The sequence below is a fragment of the Haemorhous mexicanus genome, chromosome 12 (assembly GCF_027477595.1).
Source record: "Haemorhous mexicanus isolate bHaeMex1 chromosome 12, bHaeMex1.pri, whole genome shotgun sequence".
NCBI lineage: Eukaryota > Metazoa > Chordata > Aves > Passeriformes > Fringillidae > Haemorhous > Haemorhous mexicanus.
Window position 1 is genome coordinate 3,469,433 of NC_082352.1, and position 15,655 is coordinate 3,485,087.

At 45.1% G+C, this 15,655-nt stretch overlaps 1 protein-coding gene and 1 long non-coding RNA gene across 9 annotated transcripts in view; one reads left to right on the forward strand and one right to left on the reverse strand.

Moving 5' to 3' along the window:
* LOC132333052 (uncharacterized) overlaps positions 1 to 15,655 on the reverse strand; it is a 148,848-nt gene that overhangs the window by 84,012 nt on the left and 49,181 nt on the right. For all 8 annotated transcript variants that reach the window (XR_009488044.1, XR_009488049.1, XR_009488047.1 and 5 more), the window contains 3 exons: positions 13,205 to 13,410; positions 10,893 to 10,958; positions 8,115 to 8,838 (listed from right to left, as the gene is read on the reverse strand). This is a non-coding gene — a long non-coding RNA (uncharacterized LOC132333052). The remainder of the gene's footprint in view (positions 1 to 8,114; positions 8,839 to 10,892; positions 10,959 to 13,204; positions 13,411 to 15,655) is intronic.
* LOC132333044 (fatty acyl-CoA hydrolase precursor, medium chain-like) lies at positions 5,010 to 14,642 on the forward strand. Its single transcript, XM_059857776.1, has 13 exons — positions 5,010 to 5,484; positions 6,703 to 6,895; positions 7,561 to 7,705; positions 8,149 to 8,282; positions 8,619 to 8,772; positions 9,635 to 9,736; positions 10,566 to 10,670; positions 11,328 to 11,468; positions 11,553 to 11,639; positions 12,610 to 12,757; positions 12,944 to 13,075; positions 13,405 to 13,477; positions 13,898 to 14,642. Exons 1-13 carry the CDS (start codon positions 5,025 to 5,027, stop codon positions 14,070 to 14,072), a joined length of 2,049 nt encoding a protein of 682 aa, XP_059713759.1. The 5' UTR covers positions 5,010 to 5,024; the 3' UTR covers positions 14,073 to 14,642.

Here is a 15,655-nt window from a genome sequence, read left to right on the forward strand (position 1 = left end):
CAGTCATGTCAAAATGTGATATCTGCTTGAAAAACAACCCAGTGGCTAGGCGACAGGCACAGCTAGGAAGAATTCGGATAGGAATAGAGCCAGGAGACTATTGACAGGGAGATTTCGTAGAATTGCCAAGAACTCGAGGATACAAATACCTGTTAGTAGGCGTTGACACATTTTCCGGATGGCCAGAAGCCCTTCCCTGTCGCACAAACCAAGCAAAAGCAACAGTCAAGTGGTTACTACAGGAAATTATTCCCAGGTTTGGGGTACTCCTAGAGGTATCATCAGATAGGGGGCCCCATTTCATAGCTACAGTAGTAAAAGAAGTAAGTAGATTGCTGGGGATAACTTGGGACCTCCACACACCATGGAGACCCCAGTCAAGAGGACAGGTAGAGAGGATGAATCAGACACTAAAAAGGCAAGTCAGTAAAATATGCCAAGAAGCCAAGCTGCAGTGGCCCCAGGCTTTGCCAATAGCACTGTTGAGGATTAGGATAAAAACTAGGAGCGGGATGTCAGTCAGTCCGTATGAGATATTGTATGGGAAACCATATGAATCTCCTGAGCCTAACCCTAATGTACACGGTACAGGAAAACAGGAAGTGTATAATTATCTTCTGTCTCCTGGGAAAACTTTAGCTCGGCTCCGGAGCATCCTCGTGTGGAATAGACCAATAACTCTCAAGAACCCAGTTCATAACATACTTCCAGGAGACGAGGTGTACATTAAAAACTGGAACGAAGAACCGCTGAAAGAAAAGTGGAATGGACCCTATCAGGTACTGCTGACCACCTTTACAGCAGTGAAAGTAGCCGGTGTGGACCCCTGGATTCACTATACCCGAGTGAAGAAAGTCCACCCTGGATCACAGACTGTGTAAACTGTGGAACCGAGACTGCAGATAAGATGTGTTTAATTACTTTGAGAATGCCATTAGTAATTGTGCTAATGTTATGGTCATTAATGTCTTTGAGGTGTGGGATGCAAAAAGATCAACTAACCACTCTTCATTCTAGAATGAAGAGAGAGGCAGAAACACAAGTGATAAAAATTTTGAACGCAGTTCGAGCTGAGAATGTGAGGATTGGATTAGTCAAAGATTTTGCCAAAATACAAAACACCTGTAGAATAACTGCCTGTCTGCCAATACCTAAGGCAGCAGGAGATCCAGTAAATTGGGGAATCATAACATCAAAACTACCTGAAATACAAAAGAACAAAACAATTGCATGCAAACAGGTACTCGCACCGAGACAGGTGGTCAAGGAAACTTGGGAGAAAGTAGGAACATGGATGAGACCTATGAGCCAGAAAGACTGTATTCTAAGTGATGGCATACTAGGAACCCCTTTGGGACAGTCAGGAGGCATCACACAATGGCAATGCTATTTGCCACACTATAAAAAGATCATAGAAAATGTTACAGAAACTACTCTGGTATGGAAGTGTGAGGCCGAGGATCAGAAAGATCAGATAGAGCCTTGGGACAGTGCATGGTCTGTGAGTATACTTCAAAAATTCCAATATATGGCAAACACACCTTAGTGTATTAAGTGGGAAGGTTCTGAGAGTGAAACAGATCCAGCAGTAACATACACTGCCACTAGTAGCAGAACGTGGGCAGACAAAGTAAGTTGGTGGGCATGCAATAAAACTTATGACTGCACTTCAGATGATGCAGAGATAAAACAGATACCACCCCTGGCAATAGCCCTACAGATTGGTTGTGCTTGCAGAGGGATCAAACATAAACAAGGCAAAATTAATTATAAAGTGATTATAGGATGTACCAGGAGTACAATTAAAAGTCCAGGACAATTTGTGTGGGCAACAAGCGATGGTACCTGGACAATACATCTGCCTGTAGATGGGAAAGTAAAGGAAATTACTTTGGGCCTCCCAACCTTATGTCCAATTTGGAAAATGTCCCCATTTAATGGAAAACATGAACTTCTGCAGACAAGAGCAAGACGAGAAGTTCTAGACAACAAAAATCCTGATGACACTTGGCAAGAACCCTCTAGTGGAGTGAAACTTGGATGGGCCCTAGAGGCTTTACTCGGTCCTGTAGCAAACTATCAGAATAGAGAGATGCTGTACAGACTTACAGGCCAAGTAGATAGACTAGCAAGAATCACCCGGGAAGGATTTAAAGAATTAAACGTACAATTACAAGCCACCACAAAAATGACTTTGCAAAATCGATTAGCCTTAGATTTGTGACTCCTGAAGGAGCATGGAGTATGTGGATTTTTAAAGGGACGAGTTGATCATTGCTGCATTCACATCCCAAATGTAACTGCAGATGTAGAATATGACATCAATCAGTTGAAACAAGTAGAGGCACAAGAAGAACAAAAGGATTTGACTACAAGCTGGTTAGGAAAAATCTTTAAAGGGTTAGGGTGGAATGTGACTTCATGGATTAAATCTATCATTGAGAGTGTGATAATCTCACTAATTGTATTCTTAGCAATTTGGTTAGTTTACAGCATTTCAAGGAGAGAAATACAGAAGAAAACATCCTGGAACCAGAAAATAATAAAGGCACTGACACGAGATCCACGCCCACTATCTTCTGGTTCTCCAGCCCGTGATAGGATCCACGACAACGTTTACATCAACCCTGGATTTGAAGAACATCAAACAAAAAATTGAGAAGTAAAGGACTGTATCAAGTGAAAACATTTACACCTATAGTGAAGTGAAAATGCTTTCAAAGGGGGGATAATGATAGTGGCGCCCTGGAAAATGCTAAGACAAACTCTGAAATGTTAAGCCTTGTGTTTTACCTGTGTAAGTAGTATAATTGCTAGCTGAAATGATTGTTTAGTCATTAAAATAATTATTCTATCATCATAAGAAGAACAATGAGAAACTGTACGTTCCTAGTCTAAGGTGGCCATGCTTGGCTGAAATCTATGTATACTATAGAACAATGTAAGTTTAATATCTAACATGAAAGTTATATAACGATAGAATATAAAAGCATATCCATCCCGAACCTATGTCGGAGTCAGATTTGGGTCTTTACCCCTGAAACCCAGAGCTCTTCAATAAAAGCACCTGCATATAATCATTTCGCGTGATTATGTGTTCCTGAACGCTAACAGCATGAAAAACGGTTGTTGAGCGTGGTTACTGAAAATATTTTCTTCCAAAAATATTTAACTAAGGGGTCACAGTGAGGACTTTTGGCCTCTTGTGCCTGCATTGGGGACAGCACTGGATTTGTTTATAGCTAAAGCTGCTGTCAACTGCAGAATCTGCACAGAAGACCCTTCAGCAGTGGGGGTCCTGTTGATTTTTGTTGACCGTTATAAAATTGTAGAATAATAATTATGGTTGATCCAAAGTGAAAACAATAACATCATAATTTAGGACCCACATAAATGTTTGAGATGTTAGTAGAGGAAGAGGGATTTGATGGAATACAGCAGATAATCTGGTGGATTTGAGTCCCCTGTGATAGTTGAAAACATTGTTAGTAATTGTAAGTCACCAGAAGCCAAAGAACTAGAAGCAAAATGTTTGCTTGCAACCTCTAAGAGGAATTTTCTCTTAACAGGTATATCTTTTTTCTGTGTATTTAGTATAATTTAACGTGAGTTTAGAGTCCTCCTTGTTTTCCCAGCAGCTGAGACTCACAGCATTCCCCATCTGGGAGTGCACAGTGAGCCCTGGCCATGCCCTCAGCCTCAGGAGCTGCACCCAGCACAGCCTGGCAGGGCCTGCAGGGCACTGGGGCAGAGCTCAGGAGCCACCAGAAACCCAGCACAGGCTGGAGACACAGCCAGCACTGCCTGGGGACACCTGCAGTGCCTGCCACCAGTTTGCCCTTTGAGCAGCCAGGGTAAAGCTGACTGGGCTTTATCTCCAGGGCTGTAAATCACACCTGTGCACATACACAGGGGAAGATTTGGAGTAAAGTGCACAGCCACAGCACCCAGTATTAACAGGAGCATAAGAGATGTGCTAAACTAGTTGAAGATTGTGGGTCCTGTAAGCCACTGTGAGCTGTAAAGAGAGCTGTGAGCAGGAATGGATCTGGAGAAATGGAGCAGCTCTCCTGTGGAGACAGGCTGAGAGAGCTGGGCTGGAGAGCTGGTCCCTCCTGCAAGGGACACCTCAGAGCCCCTTGCAGGAGCCCAAGGCAGCCTACAAGGAAAAGGGAGAGGGGCATTTGCCAGGGGCATGGAGCAACAGGACAAGGGGGAATGGCTTCAAACCAACTAAGGTAGGTTTAAATCAGATGGACAGAAGAAATTCCTCCCTCTGAGGGTGCTGAAGCTCTGGCACCCAGGGCTGCCCAGAGCAGCTGTGGCTGCCCCATCCCTGGCACTGCCCAAGGCCAGCCTGGACAGGAAGGTGCCCCTGCCCATGGCAGAGGTGGCATGAGGAGAGCTTTGAGGGTTCTTCCAACCATTCTGTCATCCAATCAGCTGATTCTTTGAAATGCTGTTTCTGACAACTGAGAACTCACATGATCTGAAATTGCAAAACTGCCTTTCTGGGGCAAGAGCTACTGAGTTAGGAAAAAGAAAACAGAAAAGAAAAGAAAAAAAGGCAGAGCCTAATACCTGCATAAAACCAACACAACCTCTTAGTTAATGTGAGCAGAAAATCTCTACTCAGCTATTCTGTTCTCTCCTTTTCATATCATTCTTCATTCATAGATGTGAAAGGATACAAAGTAAGCCCTCTGGATTTTCCAGAGGCATTAGAAATAGAGTTACCACCCAAATACCACCCTTTAATCTTGGTCTCACTTCACAAAAGCTGGTCATTCATCTCTTTCTTTGTTACTGCATTGCAACACTATTCCAAACATCCCTGAACACACAGCACTGAGTGACAGGTGCCTCCTGCACCCTGCAGAACAAGCTGGCGTTTTTCTAGTGTTGGTTATGTTGTCAGAAAAATGCTTTCCTGAGAGTAAAACTCATTCAGCTTTTACTTCGGTCAAGGTCCGCCCGCAGGGCTGTTGGTTAGCTCTCGGCTAGATTGTGTTTGGCACACGGAGATGTCAGGACCCAAAGGCAGCGAGTGTGAGCCAGGGGAGCCGAGGTGCCCTGCAGGTGCGTGCAGCGCGGGCTGGGCGAAGCCTCCCCCGCTGCCGCAGCCGGAGGTGCTGCAGCAGCGGGACCCCGCTCCCGGCCGTGCCAGGCTGTCTGCAAAGCGTTCGGAGCCCGCGGTGGCCGCGGCTCTGGCAATGCCGTGGCACAGGAGCGCTGCGGAGGCAGCAGGAGCCCCGCGGGCAGGAGGGCTCCCCGCTCCCGGCCCGAGCCCGGCAGTCCCGGCCTGGCTCGCAGCCCGAGCGCTCCCTCGCCTCACCCGGGCTTGCCTTGCGCAAGGTGGCCCAGGCCGAGCCTATAAAGGCCCGGCCCGCGGGCTTGGTGCCAGTGGCACCATGGCAGCTGTGAGGGACACGGCGCTGCTGGCCTGCATCCTCTTCCTCGGGGGCACGGCGCTGGTGGCCACAGGTAAACACCGGGGCTACTGCCCAGGGCACCTGCAGGGCGAGGGGGCACCTGCAGCTGCCTGCCGGGGCCAGCCGAGAGCAGGGCTCAAAGCCTGGGCAGGAATGGCACAAACCCTGGGCAGGGATGGGCTAAACCCTGGGCAGGGATGGGCACAAACCCTGGGCAGGGATGGGCTCAAACCCTGGGCAGGGATGGCACAAACCCTGGGCAGGGATGGGCTCAAACCCTGGGCAGGGATGGCACAAACCCTGGGCAGGGATGGGCACAAACCCTGGGCAGGGATGGGCTCAAAGCCTGGGCAGGAATGGCACAAACCCTGGGCAGGGATGGGCTCAAAGCCTGGGCAGGGATGGGCACACACCCTGGGCAGGGATGGGCTCAAATTCTCAACTGTTCTGTGCTCAAATCCTGGGCAGGGATGGGCAAAAACCCAGGCATGGATGGGCACAAATCCTTGGCTGAGCTGGGCACACAATCTGAGCTGCAGTAGATAAAAATTCATTTCCAATTTTAATCTGCTTTCAGTCATTTGTCTTATTGCCTTCTTTGCAAATAGCAAAATCAAATCCCTCTCCCAAAATCTTGCCTACTAATGCTGAGCAGCCACAATAAAACATCTGTAATTTGATGTTAGAACTTTCAATCACATCTTAAAATGAGTCTTGCTTAAATGTTAACAGGATTTGTTTGTGCCAGAATATATTTCAGTATGTTAGAAGCTTTTCCTTTTGACTCTACATACTCTCGAGGGTCTAGAATATATTTTCTCTGTTGATTGTCTTTTCTTATGACAGCAATCTATTGGGTTTTCATCTAACACCACAGGGCAAAAAAAAAGATTAGGATCTCTATGGAACCACTAAAAGTGTGTGTGGTAAGACAATACATATTATATACCTGAAGGAGATGGACATACAGACCAATCAAAATGAAGGCTGAAGTAATGTCAGCTCTAATGATTTGATAAAGGAATAATGGGAGTGTGTTGGAATAAATTAGTAAATCTAAAATTTAAATGAGTAAACACTAGTAATTGAATTAGTAAAATAAAAGAGCAGATTAAGATAGTGTCATGTCAAAGCTGATGAGAGTTTGTTGTTGAAGCCTTATGTATAAAAGCTACTTGTTGAAGTGTACAAAAGCTGTGTCTTTAAGTAGCAAATCTAGCAATTACTTACAAAGAGACCAATGATGTGGTTCTGTGCTGCTGTCCCACAGAACAACCAGAAGCAGAGACCAAATACGGCAGAGTCCGAGGGTTCCAATTCAAAGTGGACACAGCTGAGAGGACTGTAAATGTCTTTTTGGGACTTCCTTTTGCCAAGCCTCCCGTTGGATCTCTGAGGTTTTCTGAACCCCAGCCACCTGAGCCGTGGGAAGGTGTCAGAGATGCCACTTCCTACCCACCAATGTAAGGCAATGACCAAACCTCTGAACCTTTCATGATGTTAAACTCTGGGCACTTCCATGGCACTGATGTGCACACAGGGCCATCCATGAAGACAAATTCCTTGGTGCCCCCTCCTTGCACCTGCAGCTCTTCCAGGGGATGCATTTCTAAAGACACTCTGGGAGCTGCTCTCTGTACCTAAAGCTGCTGTTTGACGGGCATCAGTGATGAGCTGAGATGGAGCAGCACGTACAGACAATGCTCTGCCTCAGGAGCACTTGGCCATCACTCACCAATCACTGTAAACCTTTGGAGCACGGACAGAAAGGAGCTGAGGAAATGTTGGAATGCAACATTAGGGGAGGGGGAAACGCCTGAGTCAAGTGCTTAAAAGGGCACATAAGAAATGCACAGCAATTCCAATCTACCTTGTAAATGTCTCACTCCCGTTGTCCTACTGCCCTTGTTTAGTGTCTCAAGGCTGATGTCTACCATTGCAACATAAAAAGATAATGGAGATATGAAATGATTCATTTGTATTTTCATCTGTATTTCACATGCCAATCTAAAAGTGTGCTGCAAATCAGGGTCTGGTTGGCACTTTGATGTGGAAGTACAAAAAAGCTTCTCTTCACAGCTCTCAGGTTTATAGTGAATTCTCTTGCCTGTTACTTTTTTTTATTCAGGTGTCTACAGGATCATGTGCAAGGACAATTTATTTCAGATCTGATTACCAACAGAAAAGAGAAAGTTGCCCTGCAAGTGTCTGAGGATTGCCTGTACCTAAACGTGTACACACCTGTTTCTACAGGAAAAAAGGAGAAGCTGCCTGTAAGCAAAATCCTTATAACACCTTGTGCAAAATTATCAGACAGGAAAACTTCAACCTCTGCCATGAGCAGACTTGCAGAGACACTTCTGTAGTGATCATCAACTTACATTCTTTATCCCAGCAAATATTAGCTGAACGTAAGAGCCTCAAAATCCTATTTTACAAGTAAAATTGTACTGGCATTTTAGCTAAGCAGTGCTTGATTTAATCTAAATGATGTGTCCAAAGGCACAGGGCACTGACACAGTGTAAGCATTGGACAAAAGCAGTGCCATTTTGTAGCCCTGCAGGCCTTAGATTGGAAAGATTTCTACAATTAGTGAAATGTCATCTGAAAGAAGCAGGAGCGAAAAAGCACAAAATGTTCTATCTTGGGAATATTTAGTTTTTGTCACTGAGGTCTCTTACCTGTGCTGGATTGATCCTGTATTTCTTTCTCCAGGTCATAGTGTGGATCCATGGAGGTGGATTAGTTCTTGGAGCAGCTTCATCATTCGATGGCTCAGCATTAGCAGCCTTTGACAACGTGGTGGTTGTAACAATTCAGTACAGATTAGGTATTGCTGGATATTTTAGGTAAGTTGGTTGATCTCAGTTTTTCCTAAGTGACGTCCAAAAGGATGTGTGCAAAGCCTCTGTAAAGAGAAGTGCAGAAGAGTTGCTTTTGCAAAGAAACCTTTCTGAACTGCACCTGCAAGCGCTGGGGACAATTTCCAGTGCCAAGGCAGCTTCCAGATCTGTTCTTGTGGGGCTGCTGCTCCAGTCTCAGGGATTCCTGAGCCATCCATTTGTCAGGGGTGCAGGGAAGTTCTGTGTAGGCAATGGCAGATGATTTCTCACACCACAGACTGTATTTTCCTCTGCCTCTTGGCTTGCATTGAGCATTTGGACAAATCTGTTCTCTCCCTGCAGCACTGGTGATGAGCATGCCCGAGGTAACTGGGGATATTTAGACCAAGTGGCGGCTCTTCAGTGGATTCAGGAAAATATCATGCATTTTGGAGGAGATCCAGGATCTGTCACTATCTTTGGAGAATCTGCAGGAGGAATCAGTGTTTCTGCTCTTGTAAGTTCACAGTAATATTGAATTGGAATTACTCGGGGGAAAAACCCCTCCATCCACTTTCGGTATCTGCATGGGAAGTCAGCGAGAGAAAAGGGCCGGTGTTACAGTGACACATCACCTGGGTCTGTGATAACACAACAAGGCAACACAGCACAGATTTTGAATGATAAAAATGTGCAATTTTCATACTCAAATGTTGTAGTTAATTAACAGAATGGTATCACTCAGCTGTTGAATTATATTCTCATTGGTTTGGGTTTTGGTTTTTTTCAATGTAAAAACCCTCAAAGTCTAATCTCATGAGCAGAGTCCTTTAGGAGGAGTTGTAGACTCTTGCCCATTTCCTGTTTGCTTTGACAGCCACTGGGGCAAAGTGATTGAGGTGAATAGTTCTGGTAGCTGATGCAGCCCTGCAGTTTGTGACCCTGTGATTGTGTAAAATCTTTACTCCAACACGGAGCACATTGGCTGTGACTCTCCCCTTCTCCAGTCCCTCCCACGCAGCCCAGCCAGGCTTCCTTGTACCTGGCACACACATCCCTGCTTCCTCTGGCCAAAAGCTCTTTCCTGCCCTTCTGCAGCAGAGCCAGACTGCCTTGGGCACATTCCATGTGTACCTGCCCTGCAGAGTGGTGCTGGGAGGCACTGGGAGCAAAGTGCAGGGGGAGGGAAGGCCCTGAACTCCCATCCCTGAGGGCGCTGCCAAAGCACTTTGCACAGCTGGACTGTGGTCAGAGGCTACACAAGGACACTCTTGGCACAGGGGCTTTCAAAATGCTCCCAATGGCCGCTGCTGATACTGAAATGCAAAATCCCTGGGGAGAACACAGTGCTTGTCATGCTTGTCCTTGCTTTCTCACAGGTCTTATCTCCCCTGGCCAAGGGCTTGTTCCACAAGGCCATTTCAGAGAGTGGCACTGTAGCCATGGGCTTGTTCACTGACCAGCCTAAGGAGGAAGCACAAGTGAGTACTTGTGGTAATTTTAATTCCCTGTTCCACATAGTTCTGCATATCTTAAACTGTTCAGTCCAAAATATTGAATCATGTGAATTCACATTTCTTGCGAATCAAAGCAGTCTTTAAAGACAGAATTTCTGTGTGCAGATAGTACATGTTGTAATGATGTGTTGCTTTTCAAACACCAAAGATCCACAAAGAGAGAAGAATGAATGTCAAGTAATATTGTAACATGTAGTGTCTTCAAAAAAATTGAACTTATACTTTTTGGTGTGAAAACAGTATCAGACTCTGAGTACTCTTCTCTTCCCCTCCTGCTTGATGCCTGTAGTGTGTAAATAAACAAGACTTTATTCCGGTTTTTTAATTTGAGAACTACAGGCTTCCACCTCTTTCTTTTCTCTTCAACTGGATGGAACAGTTTCCAGAACCTGGAAGCTGGGACATAAAAGAGACAGCTCTCTCTACTGACAGCTCTTGCTCCAGCCAAGAAGACTTCTCCAAGAGTGGTAGAATGTGCTCTCTGTTGCCCTGCAGATGGTTTATTCTCTAACTCCTTTATGTCACCCAGCCTTCTCAGCCCAGCCCCTTATTTAGCAGCATTGTCTTAGAATATTTCTGTACCAAAAACTCTTGGAGGCAGAGGTTTTCCCCTTCTGCCCAGCCCGTGGTGTGAAGGATTGTGAGGGCTTCCAGTGGCCTCCCTGTGGAGCTGGGACAAGCCAGGCTCCAGCATCCTTTGGGCAGGAGCTTTGGCTGCTCCTGCTGGACTCGGTGTCTCGTAGAGCCAGACAGAGGAAACGTGTCCAAACCTCTTTGTTCTCACTGCTTGCAGAAAATTGCTGCTGTCTCTGGCTGTGAAAAATCCAGTTCAGCTGCAATGGTTGAATGCTTGAGAGGAAAAACAGAAGAAGAACTACTAGAGATAACACTGAAAATGGTAGGTGAAATGATTCTTCTTGCACTTATATGACCCCTCAGACCTTTTCATCCCAAAGCATACTCTTTGTGGGCTGTACTATTAGGAGAACCTGAAGTGGATGTAAAATCTGATGTTCTTGACTTTTCCAGGACATGACAGCACTGCAGCTCTGCAGTGAATTCTTACCTAAAAAGTGCAAACAGGTTCCTTCCCTTCCATTCTGCATGCACTTGGACCTACCTGTGCTTTGCTGTCATGCTCCACCAGGGCAAGGAAAACAAAATGGCACAGAAGATGCTGGAGAACCTGAAAATCAAATCATATATTATGTCCTACTGAAAAGTTCAAATCACCATACCTATGTGCCTTTGAAACTTCAATGCAGAAATTTTTTTTCCCCTCTGTCCCACACAACCATGGCCATATTGAATAAGAAAAGGTGTAATTTCAATATAATGACTTCTGCTCCACAAACATTAGAAATATAATGGTAATCTTCACAGAACCTGCTGCCTAGTGCTGAAAATCAGTCAGAGAAATGTTAAGATGGCTTGAATACCATTACTTTTTGTATTTTCAGTTGGCTTTAATTTGGAACTGCAGTAAAAATCTGAACTTCTTTTAGAAGCAAAATGAATGCATTCTAAAAGATTTCTGTTTTACCTTTTTATTCAGGATGTCTTTTTCATCAGTACATGTGCAGATGGCGCATTTTTTCCAAAGAGTCCCAGGGAATTGCTCTCTGAAAAATCCATCAATGCGGTCCCATACATCATAGGAGTAAATAACTGTGAATTTGGATGGGGAATTCCTATGGTAAGAGAATTATACTGCTGTTATTTAAACATCATTTTGTAAATACCAGTTTTTTCACTAAGCGTGATGCTCTGTATCACACAGATGATGAAATATCCTCCTTTTGTGGATGGTCTGGATAAAGATGTTGCACGTCAAATTTTACAGAGCAACTTAGCAGTATTCAATAAGGTAAGAGACCAGTTTCAGAATAACCCAGTGCTGCTGCTTGGCTGAGCTGGCTGTCTTTACCCCTGGAGGGACACATTTCACAGGGAAATGCCATTGTGCTGGACAGCTCCCTGAACTGGGGCAGAAACAGGCACAGATGTGCTGCACTCCTGTTACCTCCAGTGACAGGAAATACTCTCTACATTTCCTGCCTAAATGCCCCTCTTCTTCAAAAGGAGCTCTGTGGGAATCCAGGAGTGATGCAGGTACCTAAACAAGGTCTCTTGGGACATTTTAGATCCCCCCAGGTTATGCAAGATGTGCAGATACCAGCAGGTCTGGCAGGAGACCTATGGGACACAACCTCCTAAAGCAGTAGCTGGGCACTGGAAAGGAAAGCCCGAGAGTTTGGGGTGCACTGACACCTTTGTTCAGATGTCTTGAGGTTTTGCTTCCCTGGAACTTACAAAGCTCTTGGCTCTCTGGTGCCTTTGTGCTCTTCTGAAACTGCTCCATAGAAAAGTACAGATTATGAGGTAAGAATTAAGGACTCTAGAAGCAGGGCCAGTACTTGCAAGGATCATTCAATGACACAAACATCCACCATGAACTTGGAAATGCAGAACCCAGGCTTGTTCTGAACAAGTTCTGGTCATCTACAGCAATCCATGGATTTTATGAAATCCAGCAGGATTTCTGTGCTGTTGTGAAAGTGTTTCCACAGAAGAGAGAACAGTCAGCATCACTGACTGCTGCTTATCTAAAGCTGGTTGATCCTTTGATCTTGCACCCCTCTTTTCCCCAAGACCACCTGTATCCACAGCTGTGTAACTCCAGTCTGAGCTCTGAGCCACACTCTGACACAGCTGAGGGTTTTCTCTGAAAGCTGTTGGTGAGGATTAGCCAGGGATGTGCAGAGGCCTCACTCACCCACTGCTGTTGCTCCTTCTAATAATCATCAACATTATAATACTTTTGATTGCTCTTTCAGGGCCTTACATCTGAAGTTGTTGACAGAGTGTACCAGGAGTACATGGGAGATGCAGAAAGCCCTGCTCAGGTCCGAGATGGCCTCCTGGATGCATTGGGAGATGTCTACTTTGTCACCTCATCTGTGGAAGTGGCCAGATACCACAGAGGTAACCCAGCAGCTTCAGAACAGCTGTAGAATTCTGTCTGGGGCTGGAGTGGACAGTGTGCAGCCCTTTTCACTCTCCAGAGAACTGGTAGAGTTTTCATTTAAACAAAAGGGTTTTTCATGAAAGTTTATCATCTCTGGAGCAGCATTTTCAGCTCTCAAACCAGCACTTTTCTGTATCCTCTAGATGCTGGCAACCCAGTCTACTTTTACGAATTCCAACACCGGCCGAGTTCAGCGGAAGGTTTGGTACCAGCGTTTGTAAAAGCAGATCACGGAGCTGAGATTTCCTTTATCTTTGGAAAGCCATTCTTAGCTGGTGATGTACCCATATTTACTCCATATTCCTTTTAGAACCTCAGTATTATTCATTGCAATTACTGCAGGGCTTTAGAATAGAATTTCTCTCTTATAAGCATTCTAAACATTATACTTATTATAAGCATACCTTATATGTCATAAGCATTATTATGAGCATAAACATCTTCTGTCTTCAGTAGCAGCTACTTTTCATTACATCATTCATCTGCAGGTCTCTCCTAGAAAAACCTCCAACAGCTCAGGGCAACCAGGAGAAGTGCTGCAATTGGTAGAGCTGATACTCATTCTTTACTTTCTAATGTGGCTCTTTCATCTCTCCCTTTGCAGGAGGTGCTACAAAAGAAGAAAATGAACTTAGCAGAACTATCATGAGATACTGGACCAACTTTGCTAAAAATGGGTGAGAATCACAGTGCTGATTACAGCTCAAGTTCAGTCTGTGCTGCCCAGAACATACTTACCTGCCTGCAGCAGTACTTATATGGTGCTCCCTAGAAATTTGACAGAATTTAAGACAAATCTTGCAGCAATTTCTCTTCTTAATGGTCTTTTTATTAAAAAATCATCAGAAATGAGGAAGAAAAAATCTAAGGGCAGTTACTCCATCTGCAATGGAATTTTAGATCTAAAATGAATGGCAACTTTTACACTTTTGCTGTTCCACTGATGAGCATTTTCAAACAATACTGTCAGTTTATTCATGTTCCAAAATCACATCATCTAGGCTCACCTGTTGGTTTTCTGAAATGCCCTGAACATGAGCAGTCAGAGAGCAATGGATGGCAAATGGAGAGCTAACTTTTCCTTCTGTTATTTCCAGAAATCCCAACGGAGAGGGCTTGGTCCATTGGCCTCAGTATGACCTGGAGGAAAAATACCTGGCAATAGACCTGGAGCAAAAGGCAGCAGAGAAACTGAAAGAACGCAGAGTGGAGTTTTGGCTACAGCTCATGAAACAGAGTCAGATTGGAAGAAGGAAACACACAGATTTATAAGAGCCATGGAAGGCACAGTTTGCCTTTAAAACCCAAAGGAAAGACAAACAAAATGAGTTTGTCAGCATATAGAGTAATAATCACCTTCTAACTCACTGTTGTGTAATCTGCTGTCCTAATCACAGTGAAGGGAGAGAAACAAGGGCCATTCAGAATGTTTGTCAGACTGAAAATCACTATTTAATGAAACAGGCAGAAAAAATCCCCCCTGACAAACTTCCAGATCCAGACAGACCATGGTACCTCCTCAGTGCTTATCAAAACTGAATACTGAGGTGGGAATGGGAAAAATGAACTGAAATCAGTAAGAAATGATCAATACAGAATGTACCATAGGTGTCAGACTATTTTATATGCTCGTTTTCTTCTTCTTTCAGAAGAGCATGGTCAGTTGTCCTTCCTAGAGACTCTTTCTGCTTTCTTTAACTGGAAATCGTTTGTAGGCAGCAGAGCATCCATCAAACTGCATCTGTGAGGTGGCTTGACATCTCACAAAAGAGGACAGAAAATCTCTCTCTGCTTTATTGCTTTGTGAATTGTTATAAATAAATGTTGCTTTGATTTTTGGAACTTCCTGTTCTTTCACTGATCTGACAGAGGCTCATTCCGAGAGGTCAAGTCACACGCGAGAAGCCAGAAACATGCCCAGGTTCTTTCTGCCACCTAAATGGTTTCAGGTGTGAAACTTTTCAGGTGTCTGTGCTGGACCTGAGGCTTAAGGCTCTTTCACAAACTCTTCTGGGCTGTGACTGTGTGTCCTTCAACCCTTCCTGGCAAATGCCCAGTCCAGGGGCTGCAGGAGGACGCAGTGCTGGCAGGACAGACGTGCACAGAGGCAGAGGGGGCAGCAAAGGCTGGTGGTGCTCCCTGCACCTTGTTGGCCCAGCACCAAGAGAGAAGATCTGCAGACATGCAGAGTGTGCACCCCCAGCCTCCCACAGCTGGGGAAGGGCTCAGGGCACCCCGGGAGGGAAGTGGCTTTTTTGCCAAGGTACATGGCAAGCAGGATACAAAGGAACAATGTGGGAATCCTGGAAGCCAGGAGAGCTCTCCTCATGACCATAAACAAACAGACTGCCCCACTCCAACTCCCCCTTTAACTGGTGCCCAGCTCCCACATCCCACAGCACCCAGGGGGCTCTCACAGGGACAGCCCAAGCTCCTGCTGCAGGTGTTGACCCTTTGTAGGTGTCTTCTTCTGCCGGGGTCTCTCTTTCTAGTTGGTCAGAGTGACCCCGAGAAAAGTTCGAAAGTTTCTTTTCCCAGCCCGGTGCTTGAAGAAGAAGTCAGGGCTCTTCATTTTTTCAGTCTCAAGACTGTTTATTGCATCTTATCTATAAAGTTCTTTCTCCCTGTCTGGCTGAGATCCGTTTGGCAGGACAGCCAGAGGCACTCCCCCCACCCCCAGGGCGGTGTTATCTTTATATACTACAAACTACGTGTACAATATTTACAGTTATTTTCCAATACCTATCATCTATATTAGACAGTGAGTTTCTACTTTAGACCAATCTAAAAGTGCCAACATCACCAGACAAGATGGAGGTAGAGAAGAAAAAGAAAGGCTAGACACGCCCAAATCC